The 11,447-nt window shown below is 42.8% G+C and overlaps 3 protein-coding genes across 3 annotated transcripts; 2 read left to right on the top strand and 1 right to left on the bottom strand.

Moving 5' to 3' along the window:
- Positions 1 to 938: 938 nt before the first annotated feature.
- Positions 939 to 2,345, top strand: LACBIDRAFT_331911 (uncharacterized protein; the record flags this gene model as incomplete). The annotated part of the gene is made up of 8 exons (XM_001886369.1): positions 939 to 950; positions 980 to 989; positions 1,205 to 1,399; positions 1,529 to 1,543; positions 1,811 to 2,027; positions 2,068 to 2,121; positions 2,184 to 2,211; positions 2,253 to 2,345. The coding sequence occupies 8 exons, from the start codon at positions 939 to 941 to the stop codon at positions 2,343 to 2,345; spliced, it is 624 nt and encodes a 207-aa protein (XP_001886404.1).
- Positions 2,346 to 3,552: 1,207 nt separating this feature from the next.
- On the top strand, positions 3,553 to 4,793 carry LACBIDRAFT_307781 (uncharacterized protein; the record flags this gene model as incomplete). The annotated part of the gene is made up of 5 exons (XM_001886368.1): positions 3,553 to 3,660; positions 3,713 to 3,964; positions 4,020 to 4,274; positions 4,374 to 4,562; positions 4,611 to 4,793. The coding sequence occupies 5 exons, from the start codon at positions 3,553 to 3,555 to the stop codon at positions 4,791 to 4,793; spliced, it is 987 nt and encodes a 328-aa protein (XP_001886403.1).
- Positions 4,794 to 9,347: 4,554 nt separating this feature from the next.
- LACBIDRAFT_331909 (uncharacterized protein) lies at positions 9,348 to 10,367 on the bottom strand (the record flags this gene model as incomplete). Its single annotated transcript, XM_001886304.1, has 3 exons — positions 9,348 to 9,704; positions 9,757 to 9,932; positions 10,184 to 10,367. The coding sequence occupies 3 exons, from the start codon at positions 10,365 to 10,367 to the stop codon at positions 9,348 to 9,350; spliced, it is 717 nt and encodes a 238-aa protein (XP_001886339.1).
- Positions 10,368 to 11,447: the final 1,080 nt, after the last annotated feature.

Below are 11,447 nucleotides of genomic sequence, written 5' to 3'. Positions count from 1 at the left end.
CCGGAATGGTAAAGTGCCGGAATGAAGAAAATAGCAGGCCTCCCTGCTAAATTTCATCCCTCTGGAATCCACTGGAATCTGCAGGAATTAGGGGGGCACTGATAAGACCTCAGATCAAGTGGCAATCAGCAGTGGGTCTTACTATAGTATCAGCTTTGTGTTTGAGGCAGTGGTGGTCAACTGTGAAGAGTGTGACTTTAGACTTGTCACAATATCATCATATTTGGACACTACTTAGACAAACATTTGACAACCACTTTTTATCTACCTGGGCTTGTAGGGCTCTGATATCCTGTCCCCAGTTTCAGTAGAGCATGAAAAATGTATTACTCTGCTACAATTTCATTACAAAAAGCAAGAGCAGAGTCATGGTTAGGTAACAAGTAGTGATTGTCATGGGTTTCCCAACCTGTGTGGGTAGGGGTATGGGTTGGACATATCTGACCCTTGCCGTACCAATACAGCACAGTTTGGCGGGTTACCTGCCACATTATTAGATAGTAATTAACCTGCCTTTTTCCAGAGCTGCCTGAGCAGTGTTTGCCAGCACCATCATCATCAAACAAATCTTTTCCTTCTCAACGACTGCCATCCACTGTGACCACTCACCTCACCTGTGTGACCACTGCCACCAACAACCACCACCTCCTGCAGCTATCGCTCCACCGCCCCCAACAACAACAATAACATAGCAATACCACATCACACCCCCACAAATGAAGACAAACACTACCAGGCAAAACTGACCACCACTATCCACCACAGCTCACGAACAATGGCCACAAATGGAAATAGATGATGACAAGCTGAGGTGAGCAGACTATGGTGAGTAACCCATCCCATGTTCATTCAACCAACCTCACTGAGACACAGAACACTGACGGAATGATGACATAGGACCCACTGGCCCATGGGAAGGGAATATCGTTGCTTCCACAATGTGGGGTGATGTGTGTGAATGCAACTGGTACTAGCTTAGAATGTGCCATGTATGTTCCTTTCATGCTTTTCCTAACTCATTTGAATTCTACCTAGTAACAACATGGCATTTTGTCTCCTCCCATGTAACTTGTGCGCAGATACATGTCCATGGGAGGACTTGAGTACAAGTAGGTGGATTGGGTGAGCTGTCTCAGTCTGTGCATGGCAGGTATGTTCCATCCCCCTCACCCATAAACTACCCCACGTGATACATAACCTCCAGGCTCAACATCAACCACCACAGCCTCATCCACAGGTACCTCCCCTCTAACAAGTGCTCCTGGCTCCAGCACCCCCACCTCTGGCCCTACACTTGCCTTCACACCGCCCCAGCCATCAACATCAATATCAATCACCAGCTTGCCCATGAATAGCACAGTTATGGTGATAGTGTCATGGCATGGATGGGTGGTGCGTGGTGCGTGTGCATGGATGGGTGATGTTCATTGAACATGGATGGGCGTGTGTGGTTGAACACGTACGGTGTTGGTCAAAACAGAATGGGTGTGGTTGACAACTGTGGATGGGCATTGTTGGTTAAACACAGATGGGTGTGATGGGTGTAAGTGGTCGGACGTGGATGGGTGTGGTTGAGGGTGGATGGGCATGGCACGCAGATGGGTCTGGATGGGCACATATGGGCATGGATAGGCACATATGGGGTATCTAGTGTAGATGCAGATGAGAGCTGTACTTGCACACAGTAGTAGTATAGTTCATTTCCTACAGCTAAATATGACTACATAATTGAGATGTGCCAAAACCGCCAGACCCGCCAAAACCACCAATTCTCATCTATTCATTCACATCCTTCTCAGGTCATACACAGCAGCCAACTTGAAAGATTGGCTTGACTCAGAAGACAAGAAGAAGTCGACGAAGAAACTAGCAGCCAAAAAGGGAAAGGCAACTAGGGAGGCAGTGCAGAAGGGGAATGCCAAGGAATCACAGGTGGCTTCAGGATCCAGATCAGGAAAGGGCAAGGAGAAGGAGAAGGCTAAAGAATCAGTTGGAGGGAAGAAGAGTCACAAGAAGGTGACCAAAGGGTAGGATAATTTGTTTTGTGTTCTTTTGATAAGTGTGCAGAAGTGTAGAAGTGTATATTCAGTGGAAGAAGAGTCACAAGAAGGTGACCAAAGGGTAGGATAATTTGTTTTGTGTTCTTTTGATAAGCATGCAGAAGTGTAGAAGTGTATATTCAGTATATCAGTGCAAAAGAAGTATGCAGAGGTGTGTATTGGTGTAAATGTATGTTGGATCTTTGATTGCAGTTCTATTCTGATCCCATTCCTGTGGATTCCAGTGGATTCCCGCAGGAATGGGTGGGGGACTGTAAAGTACTATCAGATGCTGAAGATGGGTGATACTGCAAGATTCTATTTTTACAATTTGATGCCAGTCAGCAGCCTTGAGCACTGATCTTTGACCTGAGGCTCCAGATCTTTGGCAACATTGGCACTGAGCAGCACCAGATGTTGATGCAAGAATGACAAGAACCTGCCACGACAGTGACTTGTCACTTGCTGGGAAGTTCCGAAATAATGGTGTGCTTGGGCGAAGAAGAAACAGAAATAGAAGGAGAAGAAGAAGAATGAGAGGGAGAATGAGATACAGAGGAAAGTAGTATGCCCCTGTACAGTACTTATAGTAGTGGCTTATGTAAGGTTCGATCACAATCACGCTGCAGCGCTCAACGGTTCAACACTCCTCCTCTAAGCGTAGATCAGGAGGACAAAGAAAAGAAGGAAAAAAGAAAGCAAAGAAAATAAAACGAGAGATGAATGGAGGATAGGATAGGATGATGGATAGAATAAATGTATGGGTAGAATCCGAGCGCCGGGTGCGTCAAAACCCAGTGGGAAAAAGCTACCGGCTGGCATGGTCGAAATGAAATCTACCTAAATGAAGGAGATTGAAATCGAGACGCCAACCAGAAAATTCTCCTCCTCGCACAAGCATCACTGGAGGCCTAGGGAGATATATAAGCCCCAGAATATATACAATATAGATATACACCCTGACATTTAGTCCCGTAGTATTCATGGAGTTTGCAAGACTAATAGTCAGTTGTCAGTGGGTGACTGAAGTGAAATTCACTTCGACTACATGACCAATGGCAATTTATATGACTACATCGACCTTGTCGTCAAGGCTTGTATCGCCCTAGAGATTCTAGAGGAGCAAGAGAAGGTTTGGATGGAGTTCATCCTAGGCCTTCACGAGGCGCTCGACAGTGTTCTTCAAGAATTCGGGTGCGGCAAAGAGTGGAAAGGGGCTGAATTGATAGTGAAAGATTTTAGGCCACTCACCTCCCTGGATGAGATGGCCGATTGGCGTGAAAGCGGCATCATGGGTACCAGATCTGCTGGGAAGTCAAGGATTCGTAGTTACAATTTTATCTTAGTTATCTAGTTTGCCCATGTAGTATTCTCATTTAGTATCAGACATGTTTGTGCAACCATCCAGAAATTTGGTATTGTATCAACTGTATAGTTGATGCCAAACAAGGTTTAGTTGTATGTAATACCACACAACATCGCCTCATCCTTCCAATTTCTCCAACCTTCTAGCATGGCTACCAGGGTTAAGCGTTCACTCAAACCCAAGGTCACTGTTATTGTTGCTCGAGACATCACTTTCAAGGTACCAAGCCAGAAGCTAAAGGACCCTGAGCCTGAGGTATGTTTAAAATAGACTTTTAAACCCTTGATATAATGATCGATCACTTCAGATCTCGATTTTCCATGACCTTGGCATATACCTCTCTCGCCGGAACAAGCGTGCCATTCAAGTGAAGCTCTTGAAGTTACTTTTTCCGAGCTTCTTTGAAGCATACACTCAGGGACAAACCCAGGCAGTTTTCAAGTGTGCATACCAGGTCTGGTTCCTGCGTTTTCCAGACCCCGAGCATCAGATTGTTGTGAAGGCAGACTACAGCGAAGACCCTGAGTACACAGACTTCATTTGCAAGCAACGTGAAAAGGTACACGCATTCATTGTTCTGGTCTAGATGTGCTGCTCACATACTATTTACTTAGTGGCTAAGGAGTCTGGTCTGCTGGCTGGCCTTCCGTTTCCCAGCGATGGTTGATGGTCCTGTACCAGCAAACCCAACTTGGGTGGTTCTGATGAACGTTGCTATTCAGGAGATCATGCGTACCTTGGAGGTACCTCAGGATCGCTCGGACTGTGAAGAGGCGCTCAAGGAGATTGAAAAGATGGTCCAGGACTCACTTGTGTGCACACGTGCAGCTGGTAACCCGGAAGTTGAAATATTTTGTGCACCACTGAAGGCCTTGTAGTTACATTCTTAGCTCCACCAAACTTTTGTCGTTGTTTTGTTAGTTTACTGACATCTTAGTCCATTTGCTTTGTAAATGCTTCCATATTAGCCAGATGACAAAGCATCCCTCCCAACCCTTCATTTTCTCATGAGAGGCAAACACAAGACACAGACGTTTGTTGTACTACGCGATGACTCTGATGATGAGATGCTCATTCCACATGCCCGTTCCTTCTATGAAGTCACGCCGGTTTCAGATGTTGCTGGAAAGGTTGCTGCAAAATGCTATCCAACCTCGGTACGTCTTTTTTCTCATGAGTTACAACAACTTACACTAGACTTACAGGATGCACCACTCCTTGATTGGGCTGGTCAGCTGCAGGGGTTCATGTCCTGCACCTCTGCTGATGGGCTTTATCGTTGTGAGGATTGCTTAGGGGGTACTCGAGTGTCGTATCTGTTGCCTTCAGTGGCACCATTACCTGCCACTTCACATCATCCAGGTACAACTTGCACTTTTGTTGGATGATCTAGTGCTGACCTACGTAGGTCTGTAGAAGCTAATTCCCAGAGTTTTTCTGGAAGTAAACAAGTATCTACAACATTGGTCCTTCTTTTCTGCAAGAAGAAAAAATGCTACCATCCTTTTGAATTAATATATGGAGACTCAGGATGTCTTTTAAACAATGCCTGAAGTATAGCATGATAGCAAATAAATTGACATTGGGTATAACTTGAAAAGTCCCCAATAAAAGTCCATTTTGCATAGAGCAATCATCCTGGACCAATCCTTGACATTTTTCTTGCTGAATTGGGGCTGAAAATATTTCACAAGGCACTTCTCATGCCTAGTAACACTATCCCAAAAAAATAAACAGAGGTCCTATTTATACAAGGATCTGATACCCCACACCTTTCTTGCTCTATGCAAAATGTACTTTTATTGAGAACTTTTCAAGTTATACCCAATGTAAATTTATTTGCTATCATGCTATACTTCAGGCATTGTTTAAAAGACATCCTGAGTCTCCATATATCAATTCAAAAGGATGGTAGCATTTTTTCTTCTTGCAGAAAAGAAGGACCAATGTTGTAGATACTTGTTTACTTCCAGAAAAACTCTGGGAATTAGCTTCTACAGACATCATGCAATGTTCATTTTAACATTTCTACCTACCTTTTGTATTATACACACTACAAACAACAATAGGGAGTCATTTTACCTCATTCCAACAAATATATTAAGTGAAAAATACATAAAATGGAGAATAAGTTCAAATTTACCTTTAAAAGGAGGATATAAAATTTTCTAGCCCAGAGACTTTATGAAACTCATAACAATAGCACGGAGATCCAGTGTTCAAAATATCTCTTCCTCAAGTTGTGAATTGTTTTCAGTAGGTTGCAGTCATTCAGAATTTCCCACTTTGTTACATCCCATTTTTGGCACTTGTCACAGTGAATTCACTGCCTTATCCTGAGTTTTCAATTGTTCATCCCCAGACTTGGTATATGGAATCTACACCTCCTTAGCTATATTTGATACACTAGAGCTTAGTTCTCAAAATGTTTGATTCTTGTGTTATAGCACCAACTTTGTCCAAAAATGATCAGACAATCTTTTTGCCCAGTTAGTGTAGGTAGCACCATGTATTTACCAGGCTGGGAGTAAAAGTCAGAAGAATTTCGATCTACAGCTGAGTTTCCAGCACTTTCAGTTGCTTTAATGTGACCCTCTGCACCTATTCCCATTACCTGTATCCACACAATCCTTTGATTTCTATGAAATTTTCATTCTGAAGATATCCATATAAATTTCTTAGCCATTGGATGATTTTTGTGAACACAGTATAGTTTATATCAGACGAAATACACTCTATTTAAGGACTCTCACAACAAATCCTTCATTATCAAAGTGAATACAGCCCTCAATAATTTCATACTGGTGTGGAAGAACGGATGTTCAACTCAGGAAACGGTGATTGGTCGTCTACCTCAGAAGATAGGGTGAAGGATTGTGGGAAGAGGGGATCAACGAAACAACGGAAGGGAAGACACTCAGCAGCAAGGAACCGTGTGAGTACGTTTAAACGCGCGCGTCGTTTAGTCTTCCTGTAAGCGGTGGCGTGAGAGCGTATGGCAAGTAAAAGAGAATCTTGAAGTCTTTTGAGGTTGTCGTTCTTGAGTACTACCTCAGATAAAAAGGCGAAGGGCCAAGAGAGAGAGAGAGTAAGCTAAGGCAAGACGGAGCAGAACACGTAGTGGTGAAAGATCGTGTGAGAGTGTGTTAAGCGCTTGCGTCGACCAAACTGATGGTGGCGTCGAGTGGCATGAGAGCGTACGTCGAGGAAAGTAACTGAGAGTCGTCTAAGTCGTCGTTCTTGAAAATACTTAATAATCTTCAATTCTTATGAGTGAGGAAAAACTTGGAGGGGAAAGAATCAATCTCCATTCGCAAGGTGGGAGGGCACCTTAAGTACAAAAATCATAATCACAAGGCATCTACACGTTCTCGCGTGCTGCCTGTCCAGAAAAGTTCTAAAGAAAATAAGAAGACAAACAAACAAAAGTAAAAATAGCTTTTGACGCATCCTATCAAGTTCCTCCGCCGAACCGTCATACTGGGGATTTCTCGGGGAGCTAATCGACAGTGTGAGAGGCCTATTTGCTAACGCGACTGCCCCGCTCAGTGCGGGCTTCACAACTGTCGACACTTCGACCCTACCGTCCAGTCCTAAAGCTCGGTTTTGGTACACTCTGCACTTCCACACTGGTATCCACCTTTAGCTGAGACTATGTGAATTTGATTGCCTGAGTATTAGGCAAGCAGAGAAAGGTTTGCCAACACAATTGTATGTTTTAAAACCCTCCTGAAAATTGTAAAATGGGAACAAGACTTTCAGGTGTGCCATTTCACTCAAAACTTAACAATGCCTGTCCTAATATTGTTTCACTTAGGATATAGTTGTTAGTAGGGTATAGCTGGCAGGTTTTAAATTACAAATTCCTGGACTGATATATTTTTTATCTTAAAAAACAGAGATACTCCTTTCTCTGCAACCTTCTTCTGATGAAAGTTTAAGGTAAAAGTTGTAAATTAATCATGTTAAGATGTATTACCATTGTCAGAGTAATGTTGCCTTCTTCTCCTTGCTCAATGTCAGTTGTATTTCCAGTGTTTTCAATGTGTTTGGGATGTTTGCATCTATTTGTCTAAAGCTTCAAACATGTCATTCAAGTTCACAATGTTGCATCCATCTACTTGCGAGGGTGCCATGAATGTGAAACATGAAAAATCGGGCTGTAGTCTACTTGTAGAGTACCAGAATGTCTATGTTTCATTAAATTTAGGTGTAAAGAATGAATAGCATGACTTTTGAGGATCTGGCCACAGAGAGGCAACTATTTGCGACCATTTGGCAATGCCTTTGGCAACATCATCCAGCTGGAACCTGAGCCATCCATCCAAATGCTGCTCAATTAAAATACCAAAAGTCATTTTATATGTCAAAAACAAGTTGCAACTGAGGAAATATGAACTTGATACAATCAATAATATGAATGACACCCTCCAAAATGCATTTCCATGATTTTCCGCTCAAAAGCTTGCTTTGTTGACAATTGTTTGTTACCTGGAAAAGGTCATCCAGATAGTGTTCGCAAGTTCAGTTCAGGCCGGTTTTTTGCCCCCAAAACGCGCAACTGTGGACCGCAACCGGTCTACGACCGACCCAGCTATTGAGGGAACCGAACCGAACCACCTTGGACCGGTCTATTTCGGTCTATGGAGCCGGTTCAGACCGATCCAGACCGGTTTTTTTGCATATAATTTATTATACCAATATAAACCATTTGTATCTTGACTATTATTACTCTGAAAAATAAACATGTTATATGAAATAGTAAAGCATGTAAATACCCGTCATTCTACCAATTTTGAAGAGATTTAATGAAGATTTGACATAGCTATGACTGAAACCGAATTACATCTCGTAGAGACTCGGGTAAAATATGGATTTGGTTATATCTTTCTCAATTCTTAACCGTTTTTGATGAAACAAAAACCCAATAAAAGGTAATAAACGTGGTTACAAGGGTATGTAACGCACGTGACCGTTTAACCGGTTGCAACCGATCAAAACCGGTCTTTGAACGGTTTTAATATATTTTCGAAATGAGGCAACCAGCAACCGGACCAACCCCAAATTGGGGCAACTGCAACTGAAAAAGTGACCGGACCATGGTCCGGTTCAGTTCGGTCCACCGGTTTTTTGCGGTCCTATGGACTGAACCTTTAAACACTACATCCAGAATATGACTTGTGCATCCATCATCTCCACATTTCTACATCACTTGGTAGCTCTGAGTAGCTGTAACACTAAATTTGAAGCAGAAAAATGAGAATTATCACAACTGAAATATTCTGGTGAAATGCAGTTTTTCAGAGGGATTTTGACATGGAAAAAATATATGAGGAAGCTCTTTTGGCAAGAGAAACATACACAGGATACATGAAAACATACCAGTCATCAATACTGATCCAGGATGTACCATTTCTAAGAATTTATATCATAAAACATATCTGAGCTATATTTAGATTTGGTATATATCACAAACATGCTGGATCCAAAAATAGAAGCTATTTTTGATTTTTCTATCTTATCTGATGGCAGATACTGATATTTCACCCAAAAAAACCAAAATTTCACCCCCTGCGGTGTTTTTTTTAAAGTGAGTGGAATGCAAGCAAAAATAGGCAAAGGACATTGCACATCAGTTGGCAAATGGTATACAAGGCAATTGCACACCTTGTAGGGCTAGAACTACATCTAGTGTTGCCGCGGCTCGGCTAGCCGCAAGCCGGCTCGCTGAACCGGCGGCTTTTGCCGGTTCCGGTTTGTGGATCACTCGAAAGCTGATCAAGTCCAGTTCGGCTCAGCTTAGTCGGTGGCTTTGAACCGGTTATAGCCGGTAAATGATTGCCGCAATTGATGACTCGTGCGTTAAGTAGAATGAGGTTAAATTTGTAATAGAATTTGAGACAAATGCATTTTGTGATAAGTAAAATATATTGAACAAGCTATCAATCCTCGTCATCCTGTCCAATAACGTGAATTACCTCATCAATATCTATACCATCCTCCGTAATTTCTGAAGTTAGCTTCCCTAACAAATCCACTGAATCTTTGTTGTCATCTGCGTAGTACTCGAGTTCGTCTTCTGTGACAGCCCATCCCTCCGTAAAGTTTAGCCGTTGCTGCTTGAGCGAAAACTTTAACATTTGAAGCGCCTCCATTAGAACAGGGTGGATTCGATTTCGCCGCTTTGTATCAGTTTCGGCACTGGATGAAAAAACGCGCTCGGAAGGAACCGAGGATGCTTGAATGGGCAAATAATCTAATGCCATCGTGTACAATGTTGGATGAGTTTTATCACTTATCTACAAAAAAATCAGTGGGGCAAATTAGAAAATAGTGAGAGACTATACTTACCGCCCAAAACCCTACAATATCTGTGCCACGCGGTGAGAGCAGCCCATTTTCGTACAACTCAAATTGTTCTTCAACCCCTTGGACCTGCTGCGAAGAAGCACCTGTAACGTCCATCATATCTTCGAGCCCGTATTGTCCAGCTAAATCATGCCAGCTTCGCCTCTCTTGCTGCGAGGCTGCTGTACCAGGTGTAGGTTGTTGAACTTGTCCATGAAGACGGTCATGGTATTTTCGCATCTGGAACAAGTATATTAGGTTACTGTCACCGTAACAAACTGAGACACTTACGGTATTTTTTATAATTACGGTGGCCCTGGCAACGTAATTAGGCTCCCAGTGTTGTCGAATCCATGACAATCATATTGAGGGATTGAGAACTGATGATGTCAAGTTATTGAATGATCTATGAATTTGAACCTTAACTCACACATCGCAATAACGTAGGCAGGCGAATCATCCATTTTCTTGTAGTAAGTTGTTGCCCAGTCGATACCGATATCTGTCCATTGGGCCAAGTGGGGGTGTGCTGTCCCAAGTTGCTCCCATGCCGTCATGAACATTTCGAACGCAGGAATTGCGCCTGATAAAACAGGAGTGCGCTCTTTCGACATGATTTTCAGGTCCAAACAAGGACAAGGAAAAGGCCTAAAAATGAGAACTTTTCTCATTCCCAACAGATTAATTGTCAAAAACTCATCGGAAACCCAGCCCTGGGACAATCTGCATTTTGGCAGCATTTGTGTCCCAGAAGTCTGTTTTTGTCCTCTGTGACTTTTGTGGCTTTGCTCACATGCATGTCGAGAGCAGGAACAGGCTCTGGACCCAGGAGGACTTCAAAGTTGGAACTGAGGTATGAATAGTTTCAATCTTGTCACTAAACATACAATCATTGAAATTTCCTGTTCAAGTGGTGGAGAAACAGTGTGATAAAAGAACATGATCAGTACTGGATGAGCTGGAGGACATAGACCAGTATAAAAAATCTTCTCATGTGAATTGAACACTTAATATATTTCAAGATGGAGGTGATCCCAGCACCAACACACCCCTGAAGCTCACCAGATCCAGAATTTGGCAGAAGTGGACTCAGATCTCAACACTACACTCTGCGAGGTCTGTGTCCCATGATCAGGGAGATCTATGTCAACTCAGGTGCAGCCTTCACCAGACTGGGGTGCCATCTCGCAAATGATGTCTGCTATTACCTCACTATACATCCTTTCATATTTGTGAAGACAAGACAAAGTTTTCTGATCTTTTGACAGGTATTCCAGGGTACCTTGACTGGTTTGTCCAATGTGAATACTAAAAGCCAATGGCAGCAAGCTGTGGCCTGGACCAGGAAAACCCATTTGAGTTCAATGAGAACTCCAATCAAAAGTACATGCAATCTTTTGTTGACATCTTCATGTGTTCCAGTGTGGAGGTTCCTAAAGAACTATACCTCAAGTTTTAAGGGAGAGCCTTCTAGATCAAAGACACGCCATTGGTGAGCTGTTCCTTCTAATGCCATGTCAAAAGTTAATTGTTTCACTTCTATACAGGCCAATCTTATGATTCAGGAGGTCTGAAGAAATTCTTGAGAAGTGGCTTCATGTGGCCTGATACACCCTCACAATATCAGTAAGATATCTCAGCAACTCATAATTTATCTCTCACAAAATGCTTTCTGCAGACGAGAGCCCAACAAA

The sequence above is a fragment of the Laccaria bicolor genome, genomic scaffold (genome assembly GCF_000143565.1).
Source record: "Laccaria bicolor S238N-H82 LACBIscaffold_37 genomic scaffold, whole genome shotgun sequence".
NCBI classification, from domain to species: Eukaryota; Fungi; Basidiomycota; class Agaricomycetes; order Agaricales; family Hydnangiaceae; genus Laccaria; species Laccaria bicolor.
The sequence above is the reverse complement of the archived record's forward strand: the minus strand, read 5'-3'. Positions and strand labels throughout refer to the sequence as shown.